This window comes from Octodon degus, unplaced genomic scaffold, assembly GCF_000260255.1.
Source record: "Octodon degus isolate 3935 unplaced genomic scaffold, OctDeg1.0 scaffold00108, whole genome shotgun sequence".
Taxonomy (NCBI): Eukaryota; Metazoa; Chordata; class Mammalia; order Rodentia; family Octodontidae; genus Octodon; species Octodon degus.
The window spans coordinates 7,074,462-7,094,152 of record NW_004524684.1 but is presented as its reverse complement, the minus strand read 5'-3'; the positions used below and the strand labels follow the sequence as shown (position 1 = coordinate 7,094,152).

Here is a 19,691-nt window from a genome sequence, read left to right as displayed (position 1 = left end):
TTATTAAGAAAGAAATAGCAATGAGACAGTTTCAAAAGAGGCTAGCAGGACAGTTACAATAATACATTCCATATTGTTGTCTTCATGGTAGTTACTCATAGTACAAGATGCAGACATGATCTCTTGTCTAATGGGATTATAGACATGCACCACCATGCCCATTTGTGGTGGCCAGCACAGGGATTCTGGGGTTCTGGGGCAGTACCAGGGATTGAACGCTGGTCCTTGCACTTGCCAGGCAGGAACTTAGACCGCTGAGCTATCTCCCCAGCCCCTGATGCATATTCTGTCATGAGGTAGCCTGACACTGGACACCACCCGCACCTGTTCTGCGCTGTGCCAGATCACCTAGATTCTTGACTTCCGCTTGTCCGTGCTGTGATCTTGCCCTTCGACCCTGCGTGACCCTCGAGGCCCATGTCCTCTCCCTGCCTCATCAACTCTCTTTGCCCCCACCTCCCTGACATGGGCACTGAGGAGCCCTACTCTGCTCTGACCACCCCACCTTTCTACCCCAAGTCCTGCTGCTTCCTCCCATCTGGGTCCATGGTCCTCTTTACCTTTTTTAATGCTTGCATTTCCCTTTAATGTTTTGCATATAAATTAGTGGGAATTAATTAGTTATTCACACCACAGATCCTCATAGAGAAGGTGTTAAAAAAATTAGTAAAATCAGAGTCCAGGCTGATGTTCACATTCCTGTTGTAGGTGACGCTTTGGACAAAACTGAGGAGCACCTGGCTTACGGCGTAGAGAACAACAGCACACTGTTGGAGTGCACTCCGCGCTCCTTACAGGCCAAGGTCGTCTGGTTTGTACAGAAAGGACGCGACGCAAGGAAAGAAGAGGTAACCCAGGGCTGCACCTGCCCCTGCGAGCGGCTGGCCGTGGTGTGTGATCCGTGCGTGGGTGGTGGCCGAGGTGCTTTGAACAGGGATGCTGTATCACGGTGGTCTTACTGTTAAAGGCCAGCTTTGTTCATTATGTGTGAGTTATATGCATACAAAGATTAAAGTACGTATACTTACAGAGTTTATATACACATTTGCATGTAAATACCAGTCATTTTATGTGAATGTATAGATCATTGCTGTAGAGTCTTGAAATTCGGAATTCACCTAAGAAGTGCTTAGAGCTTCATGATCTTATTGTCATGTAGTCAGAATTATAGTTTTTAATTGTCTCAATGAAAGTAGTGTTCCAGAGAAACAGTAAACTTACTCCCACAAAAACATGCAAATAATACAATCAAAGCAAAAGCAGCACCTAAGTCAAAAGTTAGTATGCACTCATGTAGTGCACATGGCTGTGGTCTCAGCACCCTGGAGGCAAAGGCAAATTCAAGCCCAACTTCAGCAATTTATGGAGACCTTGTCTCAGAATAAAAAAATAAAAATAGCTCAAGTGCCAAGGCCTTGGGTTCAGTCCCGAGTACCGACAAAAAAAAAAAAGTAGTAAACGTATTGTCCGCTTTGCCACCAGCGAACACGATACTCAACACGTACAACTTTGAGGAGAAGAGCTTTGCTTGGGCTTACAGGGAGGGACTCGGCCTGCAGCCCGCTGGCCCATGGCAGTGCAGAGATTCTTAGTTTATGGCAGCCACGAAACAGAGCCGGGGAGCAGTGCCAAGGGGATGAGGGACCCAACATAGACGCCACGCTCACGCATCCATGATTCACCCAGACCCATCTGGAAGCGTGTGCTACCAGCACCCTGGCTGGATCCCGGGACCACTGAGGTTGACACTGTGACCCGACTACCGAAACCCACACTGCTTGTCAACTTTGTGCCCAAGCACACCCCCTTAAGCCATACTATAATGACAGCAGCAAGGTCACAATCCATCTTACAGAATATGTCTATCCAGGGTACAACTAGAAATGTAATAATCCCTTCCCCAGTGTCTGAGCAATTCCAGAATTTTTCAAACATCCAAGTCTTTTCTGAGATTCAAGGCAAATTCTTAGCTGTGAACTTCTGTAAAAATGAAAAGTAAGTCACATGATTTCAAGGTAAAACACCATAGGGTAAGCATTCCTATTCCAAAAGGAAGGAGTTGGTAGATAGAAAAGAATTTGACCAAGAAAGAGGGGAAACAGCAGGAAACCGTTAAGACTTGTAGCTCCACATCCTGCATCCAGGTCATGTGATGACAACACGAGCACCCAAGTCCTTGGGTGACCTTAACCTCATGACCTTGCTGGTTGCAGCATCATGGCCTATGTCTTGGGCAGGCTTCACCAACAGCCTGTGGCTTTCCTCAGCAGATACCTCACATTCCTGGGGCTCCACTTCGTCTTTGGCTTGCTCCCCACAGCTTCACATCACACTTACCCTCTCAGAGCCCTCTTGCCTGTCCTCCAGGCCTTCCTCCATACTCTGGGTGGAAGCCTCCCTGAATCTACAGACCTTGCATTCTACATTGCAGCATCAGGCAGGTCATGCCAACGCCTGCTGTCAGTAGAGCAGTAGGCAGCCTTCCTTGCTTCAGGGTTGCAGTGGCCTCCCAGTGTGGGCACGGTTAGCTGAATCCTGGGTAAGCATTTCCCTAGAAGGCCCTTCTCCAGCAGGAGTGCCAGGCCTCGCTTCTCAAATGAAATCCTGAAACTCAAGCCTGAAATGGGTGAAGTCTTGCTGATTTCTGGTATGCTCTCAAGCCATATTCTTCTTGTCTCTGTGTGAAGTGCTTGGTTTCTTGTCAGTGATGCTCACCACAACAGCCGTACCTCCTTTGGCTCCAGGTTTACACGTATTTCCTTCTGTGTCAAAATTAAGCTTTTTAATTTTTTCTGCTCTATGTTTTGCTTCTGATTCTAACTGCAAGTTGGGGTAGAAGCAGCCAGCTGTGTTCATGCCACAGCCTCCCTCTCAGCCTACTAGAAAGGCTCACAATATGGGCAAAGTAGAGACAAATTCTCTGTCATAGTGCAATGCGGATGGCCTCTATCCAACTTCCCGTGGGGTCTTTGTTCCCAACCAAAACCTCTTGAGCCTGGCCTTTTCTGTCTACATTCCTAACCGCCTTCCGGCCTTCTTTGCTCTGACCGGAATCACCCATCAGTATCAGTTTCCAGCATTCTAAGGATTCTAGCCAACGTCTCTAAGCCCTTCTACACTTCCCCCTCACACCTCTTCCAAAGGCTTCTAAATCGTGTGGTCAGACACGGTCACAGCACTGACCTCACTTCTCAAGTACCAGTTTTCTATATTAGTCAGCTTTCCTGTCAGCGAGGACAATACCCAGCACCCACAATTTAAAGGAGAGTCAGTCTGATTTGTCTCACTTTTGGGGGCGCCCAGTCCATAGCATAAGGACCTGGCAGAGCACAGCTTCTTAGCACACGGGGCCAGGAGGCAGCGCGGAAAAGCAGTGCAGGGGAGGGGGGCCCACACTCCATGGCCAGGCTCGGCTCCGACCACCCAGGCTCACCTGGCGCTGCGCTCCACCAGCCCCCGGGGCAGGGCGTCACTCTGCTAGCAGACACTCCACCCAGCAGCTCTTTCATCTCCTAAGCTGCCTTAGTGACAGAGAGTCTACTTCTGAAATCCTTAAATGATGAGAGAGAATGCCTTTGTGCGGAATCACTTGGAGGCGATTGTGCGTGAAAGAATTGCACAGAGGGAGTCGGTTGTGAACAGCAAGAGGTCCGGGGTGTAAAGGAGTTAAGGCAGGTAGCTCAATGGCAGTGGTGTGGGCTTTGAACTTGATCTTCACCAAATCAAGTAGCAAATAGAAGAATATTTGTTTATTGCAGAGAGAGAGAGAGAGAGAGAGAGAGAGAGAGAGAGAGAGAGAGAGAGAATGAATGCTTGGGAAATACTGGAGAGATAGATTTTGCCAAAAAGAAGGTTTACAAGTTATGTATCCACTAGGCGGTGACTCAGTGGAAATCTCTACTTCGTTTCAACATACAAGATTAAGTATTTGTTATTGGAAGCCAAAATTACTGATTCCAAAAAAAAATTATCTTTTTATAGCCTTTAATGAAACTAAAACTCCAAACTGTGTCAGGAGTAGAGTACCGCAGCACATCCTGGAAGGTGACTGAATGAGTAACGTTCCGGGTAATCGGGAGGAGGAGCCCGTTCTCGTAACCTATGAGAGATCATGGAGAAGTTCAATCAGGAAAGGAAAATTCTTCAAAAATTTTATGACATCAAAAGAATAAACACACCTAAATATGTTATAGCATGTCGTACTCAGTTAAATTGTTCGTTTAGAGCTGAAGTATTTTCCATTTCACAAATGTGGGGTGAAGCAGCTTTGTAAATTCCATTATAACTCACTTGGGTGGAGAGGACCTGGGAAGATCCTGTAACTCCTCCCTTCAGAAGGCAGAGAAGTAATCCTTTCATCAGTGTTTTTCTTCACTTAATACGTTCTGTTTCTGATTTGGGACTCACTGTAGCCTGCCTCAGTTGGAAATCCTTACCAAATCATTTTGACATGTGCATCCATCATTGCTCAACTGTATACATCGTTCTCATACAGCTGATACACTCTGTCCTTTCCTGTCAGTTTTAGTCCCTATTCTCAACGACATCAAATTTCTCTCACCGATGTTGCTGATATTTGAAAATTTGAATTTATCCTCTGCATATTAGTCATGCCAAAAATCAGATATTTAGTGATTTCTATAGATACATCAGTATACGAAATGAATCATTCATAACCAAATGCAAAGTGCAACACAAAATTCCTGCCTTCACCAAGTGCTGAGTGCATATGTTATGTACGCAAAGCATAGTGACTGCCAGAGAGCCTTGAGATTTCTTCAAGGATGATTTTGCAGTTACGATTGTTGCCTTGTCTTGTTTTCTGTGAGACACGCATAGACAAATAACGCCATCAAATCGAGAACACAGCACAGGACGGGTCCACTTGCCTGCCCGGCTCTCGCCCCCTTGGGCGGGCGTACAGGGAAGCCCTGACGATGCCCTCCAGGCTCACCCTGGCGGCGCTGCACACCCTAACGGCCCGCTCACCTGCAGGGCCACAGAGGCAGCTGCTCTTTCCGCTCACTGAGCGGATCTCTTTGCTTCTTCGCTTTGGGGACTTCTTGTGCCAAGCTTCCGCTCGGTGTCTGCTGGACCCGGAGCTCTGGAGGGGCCCAGACACGACCTGTGCAGGTGAATAAAACTTGCTCAAACTAGCCTTCAGAAATTGTATAGATGAAGGATTCAGAAACATGTACAGTCTCAGTTATCTGGTTTGTGACCCTGAACTGCAGCAATTTTCTTAAATTTATAATTCATGATTTCCTCCTTCCCAAAATACAAACAGATGAAATGATCTTTATACATTTTATTAATTCTGTAAATATTTATGGGAAGGCTGTTTTATGTATTTCATAAGGGAAGATTTTTCTCTTGATTTGACTACTAGATTAATAATTCTACTAAATTAGTTTCTATAAATACATTACATATAAATTAAATGAACATAAATGATAAGATTTTATAAATAGCACCAGTTATTTTGATATTGTTAAAGAAAAGAGACTTAATACAATGACTTTTTTTTTCTGGTAGTGGGGATTGAACTCAGGACCTTGCGCTTGCCAGGCAAGCGCTTATTTTACTGAGCCATCTCCCCAGCCCTAATACAATGGCTTTGACAGGTGAACTTATGCTTTCTTTCTTTCCTTTTTTTTTTTAGAAGTAACGAACATATTCTTTTTATTGTTATTAGTGTTTCTGCCAGTGAGCTCCGGCAACACCGCCTCTGATCTTATTTGATCCCACTCTTGGCCATGGTCTGAGCCCTGCACACTCCCTTCCCTTTCACCTCAAAGGGAACACCCTTGTATGTGGCCACACAGTCCTCTCTGGTGTACAGGTCAGGCTGGATCTGCTCCCAAATCTTCTTTTTAGGATTTAGCTCCTTGTCAGGTTCCCCAGGGAAAGCATCAAAAGTGACTCTGTCTCCAGGAATGGACCCATCAGGAGGAGCCAGGATTTCAACCTTCTCTGGTGAACTGGCGCACATCACCATCGCCTGAGACAGGACCCCCCTCATCTTTGCAGGCTTCAGATTGCAAAGCAGAATCACCATCCGATTTTGCATCTGTTCAAGGGGAACATGATTCACTAGGCCGCTGACAACTGTTCTTGGGGCTGCTTCTCCAACATCTATTTCTTCTACATACAAAGAATCTGCATCAGGGTGTTTTTTGGCATTAATGATTCGGCCAATTCGAAGATCCAGACGGGAAGCATCCACTGGCTTAGAGTCAGCACTTCCTGCTGCAGATGGCTTTTTCTCCTTCTTTTCTCCTTTCTTTTCAGTTCTTTCTTTCGCCTTTTCTTCTCCCCGCTTTTTTACGTGTTCTTTGGCACCAGACGATACAGTTACTGGTGTTGACTGTGCTGCATTTTCAGCAGTCACAGAATTGGCTTGCAGTGTAGTATAAGATGGGCATGGTATTTGCTTCACTCCATTCTGAATTTCAGCCTGAATCAGCTCCTGTTTCAGTTCTTCTATTTCTTTCTTCAGTTTAGCATTTTCAACTCGAAGTTTTTTCTCTTCTCTCAGTGTTGCCTGCAAAATTGCTTTCTCCTTGAGAAGAGCAACTTGCTGTTTAAGATATTCAATAATTTGATCCGCCTCTGCCCCCTTCTGCTCCAGTCTCTTCAGAACAGCCTCATTGGTTGTCATTTTTGCCAAAAAACGACAGAAACTCATGAAGCAGCCGACTGCAATTCCCGAACTTATGCTTTCGTATGTGCCTATTAGCTACACGGATCAGGTTTCTCACTGCCCCTAGTTACTGTGGACTGATCAGGTCCACAACCTCCCGAACGAGTGTATGGCAAAGGCTAAACAAAAGAGGCAAACAGAACACCTCCAAGGCTCCAGGAGGCTCAAAGCCCACTCGTGGGATTCAAGATTCTTTCTGGGCTAAGACCAGGCCCTTATAATTTGAAATTTTGAATTTATCCTTCCCCAGGCAACCTGTATTTATTCACTTTTCGGAAGCAGGAGGGGAGTGCTCAAGACGGGCAAAGGCCCAGGATCTCCAGGTGAGGTCTTACGCTTCCCCACCTCGGAGTGAGATGCCTGAGGCCACAGTCTCATCTGGCTGAGGTTGGAGCCAGGGGTCCTTGCCTGCGACCTTGTCTTATTCTTTGAGGCTTCACAGCTTCACCTGCCATTGACGACCTCAGTAGGGACCAGTGGCTCTCAGATGATCACCTACCTACTCTGAGCCTGCCACCAACTCCAGACGAGGCCTCGGACAGACGCTCAGTAGACGTGGAAGCTAACTGGTTGACCTAAGTCCGGCTCGGGGCTGCTTTGCAGTGGTTGCCATTGTGTAGCCACTACGGGAGGTGGCTTGCTTGTTATTCCTACATCTCAAAACTGAATTTTAGGCACGATTGTCCCCATCTTCACACCGTGGACACTAAAATTCAGAGAGCTGTGGCTCCTTTTCAAGTCAGTGACAGACCCAGGGCTCGCCCTCAAGTATCCCTGGCTCGGAAGCTGCCAATTTACATTCATCCATGGTCTTAGCAAATGCTATGTGCATTTTATAGACTATACCATTTATTCTAAAATATTTTGTTTCGTAAATATGAAGTAAGTGAGGCACAGAATAGCTAATAAAATAAACTCAGATCCAGGTTTCTGTGTCCTTCCTACGAAACCACAAAACCTTCCCAGATCGGAATTCCAAGTGCAGTTTCAGAAGCTTTGGGTCAGGAAATGAATAGAAAAGCATTCCCCACAGAAGTTCTGGAATCTGACTTCTGTAAATATCTCCGGATGCTACCTTGGTCCTTATATCTATTATTTTCATCATTGTTTAATGGGCCATAGTGTTGCAGATTTGCTGGAAAAGGCACAGGTCCTCACGCTTAGGTGTTGAGGTGTCTTCCCACCCTGTGCACGGCTCCCACAGTGAATCTGGAGCCAAGGTCTGGGACATCAGTGGGTCTCCTTCCTCAGAGAGCCTTCCTATTTTGGCTGTGGCAGGAGGCTTCCACATCACAATACTAGGGCTGTAGTATGTGAGTCTATGTAGATTTAAAAGTTGGAGTGCTTCTCCAACTTTTCCAAATGTTTAACTCCAAGAATGTTTAATTGATCCCTAAAACAGATTTATCTTGTAGCTGATAATTCTGCTTGCATAGGAGTTATATTTTGAAGAACACAGAAAGAGGATAATAATCAATAGTTCATGTGTCAGGTAATAGCAAAGGGAAAATTACAAGAGAGATTACTTGCAGGAAGAGGCTGCAGTTGTAAAGAAGTGGCACAGAAGGTCTCATTGGGGAGGTGAGCAAGAAGAAGACCTGTGAAGGATGAGAGGATAAGCCATGTGACCATGTGTAAGGCTTCTGTAGACACTGGCAAGTGCAGGTAGTAAAGATTCTTGCGACAGGAGCATACTTGTGCATTTCAAGAGCAGAGAGGAGGACACTGTGGCCAGAGACAAATGCATGAGAGGGAAATGGAGAGGCCGGAAGGTGAAGTAAGGACCAGCTCCTGCAGCCTGTGCGGGCCATTGGGAGGGTGCAGACATTCGTTCTGAGCTGAAGAGGAAGCAGTGTGGTCATAGTCAGCAGAGCCGTGATGCCGCTCAGTGTTTCACTAATCTCATTGGTTACTACATTAAACTGCATGATACACGAGGGTGAGCATGGGCCTAGTAATACAGGATAAAGCTTTCTGTTCCACGACAACACTGGCGCCTAATGTGCTGTGCAACTTCGAGACTGCACAGCACGCACATGGTTACTGCGTGCACCAAGGAGCACCGTGTTGGGCATATGCTCACCAGGATTAATGAAAATTTGGAAGACTTTAAAATATCTCTTGGGATGCTTTTTCAACTTTCTATCCTACACTGTCCGCATGTTTGTAATTGGTATTTGCATCTAGTAAATATCCACCCAAAGCCTCCTGTAATCAGTAGGCTTAATCTTAGCTTCTGTCAAGCCTTCTGTCTCAGTGAATGTGGAAGGGTTAAGAGGTAGTCATCATGCCTTTCACTGATTACAATTCTGTTGCAACAGAGGGAAAAGAAAACCACCTCAACCAATAGGGTATATGTGGAGGTGGCATGGCAGACAGTCCAAAAGGGCAGTGGCAAAGGTGACAGTTAAACGCTGCCTTCAGGGTAAGTGGAAAGGATCTAACAGAGAGAACTGAGAAACATGTATCATGGAGATGAGCGTGTGAAGTGCTAACCCAGAATGGAAGTGAAGACACAGAAATACATAGACAGGTGAAGGAATGTGCTTCATCTCTAAGTCAGGGTGAGCATCTGAGATGAGCTGCGAGACCAGCTTCTCTAGAAACTGGTATGCAGGCTGGGGACATAGGCAGGCCTTCAAGAATACTGTTCAGGAAGGCTTTCCCTGGTCAGAGCACCACATCAGCTAGACTGTTAGCAGGAAGACAGAACTCAGATTTTAATTTTTTGAGAATTAATGAATTGCTATGAGGCATAAAAGAAGCAATAGAAGTGATTCACATGTTCCTCGTTTTGATATCCATGTAGCTGATGGCAGAATAACAGCTGAAATACTTCCCTAAAGAGAGAAATGGGTTAGAGAAAAACATAGCATGTTGGGTTTTGGCCAGGTTGACTTGGAATCTCCCATACAGAATTAAGTAGCAGAAAGACCAAGTAGTAAGCAGGGCTGAAGAGATCTCAGCAAAGAGGTACTGGTTAAACTTAGTGAAATGATAAAAGAAAGATATAGCAAACAATAATTAAATCTAACACTTGGCATGTGCCCTTCAACACCAAACATTTTACATGTACTACTACTTTCAATCTTTACAATAATGCCATATATAGACATTTTATTGTCCCCTTTAGATTAAAAAATAGAGGTGCAGGGAGATCAAGTTATCTGAAGGTCACACTAGCTCCAGTTCCATGCAGGTGTCTTCTGTAAGTTTTGGGCAGGTGACCACAGTGTAATGTTGCCTCACTTAGAGCTTAAGGAGGACACAGTGCCTTCAGAGAAGACAAGCTAAATGGTCAGAAAGAGTGAAGTCAGGGCACTGTGACATGAGAGAGCCTTAGATCAAGAAGTGGGATGGGCAAAAGTAAGGAACAGAACCCCACAGAGACAGACGGAAAGCGAGCATCCAGTCTTGAGCAGGAGCGGTTCAGCCTCATGGGGACCTTGGCAGCTGCCCGGCCAGGGCTAGGGGACCAGTGCAGCTGTGCTGCAGCACAGCAGCGTGGCATGCAGGAACAACAGAGAGGAGATGCAGGAAGATGAGTTACCAGCTTTACTGTGGGTTTTAGAATGAGGGTGACATGGCTGGACTTACGGGTTGAAGGACGTGGCCATGGAGGAGCATCCGTACAGGCAGCTGAAGAAGCAAGGTGAAGGGCTGGGAGGGAAAAGGTGCCCACGGTCAAGACCTACGGGTGTGTGCTAGAAGAGGTGGTGCATTCACTGAAGGAACTGGGAGGAGTTGAAAGTTTGTGTAAGTAGGTAAGGTACTTACACAAGATACCCACAGAATCAAGATCAGCTGTTCCAAATATCCTGTCATTAATTAAATTTGGTGACCATGTATACTTTTATATAAAGTTTCAATTTGAAATGACAGTTTGTTTTCCTTACATGAAAAGTATTAAACCATTATTCTATAATGCAGAAAAACTTCTTTAAACACAACCAGATCACCACTGTACCCTCCCAATTCCTAAAATTCCATGTACTCAAATTCATAAACCTCTAAAATAATTGCAAAAATTTAATCCCAACATTCCTAAGGAAAGGAATCCATTCATTCTTGAAGTATTTAGTTGTAGAATTGAAATATTTCTTTATCTCTAAAATGTACAGTACTAAAACAGTAAATGAAGAGAATATTTAACATTCATTATTTACTAAGATTTAAATGTTTGTTAATTGATTGTATCTAACTTTCTGTTATCATGATAAAGAAAGCCAGATTACTTCAAGCTACTCAAAAGATTAGTAAACCATTCCCCACCTTGCCAGAATAGTTTGAGTATTCTGAGTTTAGAATGTATCCTGTTAACCTTCACAAAGGTGCCCGTGACTCTGACAGTGATTTAAAGCAGATATCCCCAGGGCCAGATCTGGGCCTGTGACTCCTTGGCAAGTGAGATTTTATTTGAAAACCACTGGGCTATTTCTTCACCCCCGGTCTGCTGCTGTTTTCCTGAGGGAATGATAAAGTGGAGTAGTTACAAAGAAACCAAGTGACTCCCCTGCCCAGATGCTGACGATACAGAACTTCACACGAAGGGTTCCAAATATCCTTTGACCCCTGACTTAAAGGCTCAGTGAAAACTCAGATGCACTGAAGCCTTATTAAATGAGTATAACTACCACTGTATTTTGGCCAAAGACCGTCTATTAACTAAATGAGCCCATTGTTTTGTGCTGAGTGCAAAAATGTCATTGTGGTATTTTGGTAGAGTCAAGCTGTGAATAATTTGTTGAAGCACATTATTTTGAACTTTGCTCTTTGCCATTCATTGAGAAAATCGTAGCGCACTCTCATGGCACCGTGACAAAGTCTGGCTCTGGGGAGAGTTGAATAAACTTCAGTCTTACTGGGGGGGGGGGATTTGAGAACAACCCTTAGATACGTGAAATAATCTTATGCCTATGCCAGAGTGCCATATGGCCCATAAGCAAGCAGATGATCCTCAGGAAGAATTACTTTCCCTTTGTTACTTACTAATCTTTCCATTGTTGATTCTCCATTTAAGGAAAATATGTTTGTATATCTCAAAAATAAGGTACCTCATGCTGAAATACCCTCCTACGTGTGTTGTGTAGACATTGACACAATGCTCACGTTTATTATGGGAGATCAAAAGAAAGGGAAAACTGGCATCCAAACAGCAAGGCTTCCACTGAAATTCATTCTTATTTTTTTTGCCCTATGACAAAAGTTTCCACTTGTCATCTCTGCTTTCAGACCATCTGCTGTATGGTATAAAGTCACCAAAATCCACTCGGCACTGTTGAGAACTTTAATAGGCATGATTTGTTATTGATTGGCCATGATAAATTTGTATGGACTAAATTTAAATCCAGTTGTATTCTTTTTATTGAGTCCCACAGCTTCTGGACACATGAAGCAAAGAAAACTAAGGTGCACATATCTCACTTTATGCTGTGGATCATCCAGACTGTTAGGCAGTATCTCGTCTGACTTTCCCGGTGCTCAGTGGGAGGAAGGGGCTGGCGACAGCTGAATGGTTATGTTGGTGTCTTTCTGCACATGCACTGAAAACACAGGGTTTAGTTCACTGTGAATATTACTTCTTCGTTTTTGTTTTCATAACAAAAAGTGCATGAACTCTTGCCTCATTTGAAACATCTGTTTAGTCATTTTAATGTTTATTTTTTCAGTCTATTAGAAATGCTCATCTTTTCTAAGCTAACAGTTCTTTACAGTAGAAAACTATTCAAAGTTTAAATTTGCAGCCTTGAAAAGAATATTTTTACAATTCTATATATGCTAAATATTTTTTTAAAAAATTCTGCAGTAATTCATTTCATTTTTCCCCCTTTATGATGGCAAAAACATCTTCTGTATCACAAAAAAGAATAGAAATAGATCTAGGTTTTAAATATCTTTCTTTTGTTAGTTTTCCAAAAGAATGCTATGTTTTTGAAACTTAAAATATGTCTTCCTTAATCTTTGAAGTCAGATACAGATCTACTTCCAATCCCACTTAGACCTCTCTAATTTTGGGCTTTTGATTGAACTTTGACAAAAAAAATTAACACAAGGTCTGTGCAGAGATACAGTAAGGAATCAAAAGTAAGCACTCTTCACTTTTTTTTTTTTTTTTTCTTTGTAGAACTGGGATTGAACTCAGGCCCTTGCACTTACCAGGCTTGGAATTTTTCACCATTTTCCCTTCCTCTAATCATCAGACATTTAGTGTTGAATGTGTACTTCAACTGTGGTCGTTGTGCAGGGCATTATAGAGTGGAATTTTTTGTTTGAACATTACATTTAATTCTTTCTCACCTGACTTTCACTTCATTCTGACATCTTTGCCTATGGAAATTTTAAATAAACATTTGACTTAGGCTTGTTTATTTTTGATCAGTGTTTCTAAAATCCTCTGATCCTGTAATTATAGTGCATTCCAACTTAAACAGGTTTAGGACACACCCTTAATTTGTTGGCAGACCAAACTAATCATTACAAAAAAAATAGGTTCTTCCTAACTTGTTCAGTTTTGCTCTTGCTTTTTGTTTCAAATGCATCATTTAGGTACCATCTGACTTTGCTTGTGGCACATTGTCATGAGGGCCACACTCGTCTCGTTTCACCTCGTTTTTCCTGCAACACTTTTCTCTACCTCTCTACATGTGCGGAAGTATGTCCATTGTAGTTGAGATTTCCAAGCCAACATCTGGACATCCACCTTCCCACTGCTAAACGCAGGGCTCGACCTCTCCTTCCTCCTGTGTGGGTCTCATTGCCTCTTACCTTCCAACGCCATTCCACAGCCTGCGTCCCTGGCTGTCCCTTAACTCAGCATTCCCCAGGACTGAGGAGCAAGCACCCAGTGTCCTTCGGTCCTTCTGTCACACTGCTATGGTCTCTCCTCATAACATGGGAGTTCCTGCGCAACGTCTGTCATTGTCCGACATCTGTCAGCCATTGTTGCTGCCTTCCTAACCTAAGCACAGTGCCCTCAGCGCCCGTCAGGCAGGCCCCGTCTCCTCACACCCTCCCCGAGGCCTGGGGTTACCTCCTCTCTAATGTCTTTCTTCCTATAGAATGACTTTTAACAATTATTATCTCTAAAATTTCCATGTGAACTTGAGTACCTACTGAGCATTCGGGAGTATACTAAACTGACTAAACCTTTGAATTGCCCATTTATGCACTTGCCCGCTTTTTTCTCATTTATTTTCCTTCATTTTTACTGGAAATTATTTACATCTTTTAGACATTAATTTGTTTTGATATAAATGTCCCAGATTTCTCTTGGATATGTTTGATATTTTGAATATTACATTTTTGCCTCAAGTTTTTATCATGATTTTTCAGAATCTTCTTGTATCAAAAATAAGTTTTGTTTTCCAAATGTTTTTGCATACAGTGATAACTCTCCTAAAATAAAGTATTGAATAGCTCCTCTATCCCATCTCTACTGGATAACTGTGCCTATTATACATCAGGTTCACATTAGAAAAGGATTTTAGCACAGAAAATATTTATCTTATGCTGTTGTGTTGGATGTATTTTCTGCAGGTCAGTCCTTCTATGGATTGAAGACAGGCACATGAACCAACAAAACATAAATATATAATTGTTGGTTGTTATTTCTTCACTAGGCTGACTTCAACATTAATTATGTTCTGACTTAAACATTCGAAGGCTAACGTCTGTGTCTTTCCCAAGCAAAGTGCAGGCCCATGTGTTGGTACACATGGAAGTCACTGCCTCTTCCTGACCAACTACCAGATGTGCAGAGTTCTTCGTTCAATTACTTTTTTTATTTGACATTATGGAACACGTTGAATCAATCTTTCTGGAGCTAAGAATATCAAAACCATTTCTAGTAAGAAATTATGCATTCATAGTGATTACCCATCAGAGTCTGGTAGACATGATATATTTTGTACCATCTTCTTGACCAAAGAAATCCGGGCTGCAGAGAGAGTGAAAGCACAGCTGGCTGAAAACGACTCTGTAACCAGGACTTGGTGTTGGACGTGCCCATGTTAGCGAAAGTGGAAAGACTAAATTGTGGAAGGACTTCAAATACAAATTTCTAAGTCATTTTTTATTTTTAGATATTCATAGACCCTGGAGACAGTTAATTTTCAAGATGTTTAAAACCCCCTCATAGATGACCTTCCAGATTAATGGTTAAAGTAACTCTCATTCCTGGCTTTATAATGTCAATTCACCGTACCAGGAAGGGAGACCACAGTTCTGAGACAGGCAGCGTCTCCTGCATGCAAAGAGTACCTGGGGACAGTCGCCAGGATGGCTCTGCATCTGTGTTGTGGCCCGTGTGCATTCACCCTTATATACATAGTGTTTCTCAAAACTGAGTTTGGGTGATGAAAGGCCAATTTTTATACCAGACTTTAAAAATTCCACGCACCCTTAATTCCAGTGGGTGACAATTTGCGTTCAGTTTGTCCTTGTTTTGTTTCTGCACACATTGCTGCCCTGTGCCCAAAGCCAGGCCAGAGGACTTCCCTGTTTTTCTAGCTTAATTCACTGTCATGAGCCAGAGAGATAGTGAAGGGCCATGGTCATGGAGGAGGGGTGCACACTGCGATTTCAAATGGAAGCAGTGTCTACACTCCCTATCCCCTGCTCTGGGGAGCAGCTCTACCTACCAGTACGGCCTGCTCCTGGAGTCGGGCTGGCTTCCTTCTGCGTTAAATCATGATTAGGCCACCTGAACAATGCGTGTAGTGTTCAGATGCACATTGACAGTTACACCCCCTGCACTGCACGCCTGCGGCCCTGAGCATGTGGATGTGCCTATTTATTCTTCTCTGTGCTCTGTGTAATTTTACTCATTGCAGAATAACAGAGGAATCAAGGGGTATGGATTTTGCCTGTCAGGAGCTTATTACATGGTTAAAGGGCTGAAAATTTCAAGGAAAAATAATTTAAATATAAATAATTGTTTTGGGGCTATAAACAAGTTACTAAGTTACAAAAGGAAGCACAAGATCTTTATGAGCTGCAAGGGAGGTGGTTATGAAGAAAGTGAGAGTTTAAGCCTAGAAGGATTTCTTTTTCCTAAAAACAAAACAAAACAAAACAAAACAAAAAACAAAACAGTGTTTGTATAGAGAATAGAAAAACATTCTCTAAGGAAAAGAAAGGGCCAGAACGGGATCCGGAGGAGGGGTATCGTAGCTTCACGGGAGGGCTGCAGGAGTCTCGAAAGGGCAGCTTTGAGTCTAGGGATATGCTGGGCACCTAGTACCTACACTTAACTTCGGGGGTCTTCCGGGCACACTGATGCGGCACACATGAAAAGCTCCATGACGCAGCACACACATTCTCATGCTTAGGCAGTAAGTTCATGTAAAGCAAGCTTAAAAATACAGCATAAAACAACTATATATCGTTAAAATGATCATTTGCCATTGACAATTTTTTCACTGCGGTAGTTCATGAATATAATATGGAGTACAAACTTCTGTGTGTGTAAAATGTCCCTCCACAGCACTGTGTCCTGAGTGACAGCTCACTGCTTCTTTCATCAAGTGATGTTGCACTTTTTGTGTTTATTGCCAGATAGGCTTGTGTGGTTTCCACTTGGCTGGAATGGAACAGTAACACATTGGACCCGTCCTTGTTCTTCTTAGCATCTGGGATACATTAAGCTTCTGAAAATGGTTCAGAAACTATGATGAACGCAAATATTAAGCTTGAGGTTGATCTTCCATATCATCCCAAATACAGTTTATTAATTTGTATTGAATACTGTGGCAGTGAGCACTCTAATTTGAGAGCTTCTTACAGAAAATTTATTCATCTCCAGAAACACACTCGTTCCACAGTCCTGGCTGGAGAACTTACATTAAGCTCTTTGTGGTCTAGAGTTAGAGCTGTGGGATTTGTTAAGCTCAGCAACTTTCTTCTGCTTGGGTAAGCGATGAGACATCAGTAAGTTCCCTGTTCAAGGGCAGACACACAAAATGACCTTTAAAGAGAGAAGCTGAGCCAATGTTTGCTGATGTGAAAGGGAAAGATGCCATAGAAAGGTAATGGTGGGCTATTGACAGGCACCCCCAGGAGATGCTGCAGGTACGGTGGTAATGGCTGACACCCGTGGTGGTTGAGGGACTTTTCCTCCCCCTGGAATTTGAGAGAGTCTGTGACCAGATGACACTTGGCTCTGAGAAGCAGCCCTCCTTAGGGAAGTTCCTGGAGCTGGAGGCAAGAGAAGAGGCCTGAAGCACAATGAGGGGACCTGCGCCCAAGGGAGGATGAAGGGCTGGGGAGCTCACCCCGGAGCCAGAGCCTGCCCTGGGGATGAGAGTCTGAGACTGGTGAATAAGGAGGCGGGGGCCGCTTCTGGGTCCCCTCTGAGGAAATGTTGGCAAAAGTTTGTGGCATCTGGGATGTGCAGGCCCAATGCAAGTTGGGTGGCTGAGATGCAATGGACAGCGCTGGAGTTAGGAAAGGGGTGTGGCAAGCCACTGGAGTAAGAGGGGTTTTCTTAATGAAAATATGTCTTGGTGTGTAAATTCATTTTATTAATATAAATTAATAGAAAAGATTGCTTACATATAAGACACATCTTAGAGATGTTGCTTGAAACAAGTAAACAAATGTTACCAGATGGAAAGAAAAGGGGGGGCTCTGTGGCAAATGGAAACGTGCAGAAGAAACTGAATGAAGACGAGCAGGACAGGGGCCATCAGCGCGCATGCGCACATGTACAGACGCGCACACACACATGCTATGGAGTGAGATGTGTGTGTTTCAAAGGCTGCCTCAATTTAAGAGGGGAGGCTGAGCTGCAGATCTGCCTTGGAGGGTGGGTGTGGCGTGTGTGCCCACGGGCACCAGAGTGAGTGACTAGATGGAGAAGGAGCAGAGGCAAGGCTGCAGGGCTGCCCTGGAGGTGCAACACCGGGTCCCTTGGAGGTGATTGGCTGGACGGTGCAAACCCTGCCCCCAGGACAGATGGCATCTGGGCCACAAGCAGGGCTGCTCTGGGGTCTCCCCCAACTCCTCACCAGAGAAGCCTGGGTTAGTGGCCACTAACTGGCACGCTGCCTGTGGTGAAACCCACCAAGGCCCGAGGAGCCCCTGTTGAGGTCCTGAGCCGCCATTTCTGGCTCCTCCTCATGTCCTTCCGCAGCTGCTGAGTAACACCCTTCATCCTTCATCTTTCACACATGCACGCATACGCACACGTGCAGGCGCAAACTTGCATGCTGGAAATGCCTGTGGCAGCCTCAAGACTTAAAATTAAGCACTGACTTCGGAGTCACCACTCACTGCATCACCAGTGCCGCGCTGCCACGTTCTGCCCTGAGTAGCCATACTGCACCATCCCCTCCCTCTTGTGGTCACAGTGGGAAGGGCAGACACAGCTGTCCTGAAGGGCCTCCTTCCCGAGGACCAGCTTGAGCTTGAGCTAAGTAAGCAAGAGAGCGTGGGCCTCGCCTCCATGGCTCCCTTGGCAGGTGTCATTGCACTTCGGTGACCTCCCAGGGAACGAGCACTCCGTCTGTCACTGGTGTCAGGTCCCAGTGTGTGATGGTGCCTGCTGTTTGTCTTCCGCAGGAGACCGTATATAGGAAAGTAGAAGTACCATGGCTGCGGTATTTTGCTCAGCTTCAACAGCAGCCTTTCAAGTTATCTGACTGGCTTTATTATTTATTTATTTATTTATTTATTTAATTTTTATTTTTTGCGGAACCAGGGATTGACTGGCTTTATTTATAAAGAAAGCTAAGGCGTGGACTATATCAATACCCTCGATCGCAGAGTTAGCAGATGGCGTCAGTATGTGAAAGTTGTGCTGCTTTATATTAAGTTCTGACACAGGAATACAGCTGTTGGTGGCTAAATAGGAGCTACTTATGTCTGTGCTTTTCTTATCCCTAAGTTTTAAATATTTATCATACAGTAAATTTTGACATAATTATAACAAAAGATGTTAGAGCACTGAGGGTATCTGTTTTCTTCAGTGGTGGGGATGGACCCAGGGCCTTTCCACTGAGTTACATCCCCAACTTTTTTTATTTTTTATTTTGAGCAGGGCCTGGATAAACCCCAAGCTGCCTTTAGTGTACCTTAAATTTCATGCTTACTGAGCTCCGGGGCCCTTTACTGCAGACTCTGGACTTCACTTGTTTACGTTTATCTTTGTCAACGCACAGCATTCTAGAAATGTCCTCAGTGCTCCTGCATTAATAAACGAACGGCGTGTTCGCGAGGGCGCACAGTAACCCGGGCACATTAAGCAGAAATGCTCACGGAAGTCCTGGTCATTACGACCTGGGACGTAGGAGGGGCCAGGGACAAGCGTGGGAGACCCCGCTCCGCCCACCGACGAGCAGATGTAACAGAGAGAAACGCAGCACACGCTCGTTTCACCTTCTCCTCACTGACGCGTTATTTTTTAAAGGTCCACTGGATTCATGAGTGCTATAGTTCTCTCCCTTTTCTCTGTGTATGACTGACATAAAATGACCTCCAGGGCATTGCCCGAAGGAGGAGGTCTCCAGTGGGCCAGGCTCGGGCCACACCCGCGCAGGAGCACGCACGCACGCACGCACGCACGGACGCGCAGGTGCACACTTGCACGCTGGGTCGGCTTCGCAGTTGTGCGGGGTGCATGTGGTCGGGGTTGGCGGGGCGGGGGGGGGAGCGCGGCAGGGCTCCAGGCCTCCCCACCCGGCCCCGCGTTCCACCCCGGCCCCTTCCCCCAGCCCGGGACCCCTCACCCCAGCCCGGCCTCCCTCCCTTGCAGGTGCAGACGGACGAGCGCGTGCTGCAGGTCGACCTGGGGCTGCTGATCCTCCGGGTGCGCAGGTCGGACGCGGGCACCTACGTGTGCCAGGCGGAGGAGCACGGCTTCGTGCACGCGGTGCGGCGGCTGGTGCTGGACGTGGTGGAGGAGCGCCGCGTGCGGGACGCCTTCCGCGGGGACCCCGGCGCGCACAAGGCGCCCTGCCCCGCCTCGGGCGGCGCGGCTCCCGCCCGGCCC

At 45.2% G+C, this 19,691-nt stretch overlaps 1 protein-coding gene and 1 pseudogene across 2 annotated transcripts in view; one reads left to right on the top strand and one right to left on the bottom strand.

The window, feature by feature from the left end:
- Nucleotides 1-19,691, top strand: part of Sema3e (semaphorin 3E) — a 261,237-nt gene that overhangs the window by 78,943 nt on the left and 162,603 nt on the right. Inside the window, exons 14-15 of the mRNA XM_012516491.1 lie at nt 709-848; nt 19,455-19,671. Coding sequence (XP_012371945.1) covers nt 709-848; nt 19,455-19,671 — 357 coding nt within the window. The remainder of the gene's footprint in view (nt 1-708; nt 849-19,454; nt 19,672-19,691) is intronic.
- Nucleotides 5,660-6,698, bottom strand: LOC101572187 (annotated as a pseudogene). Its single transcript, XR_001117249.2, has one exon. The product of XR_001117249.2 is annotated as an aminoacyl tRNA synthase complex-interacting multifunctional protein 1 pseudogene (transcript).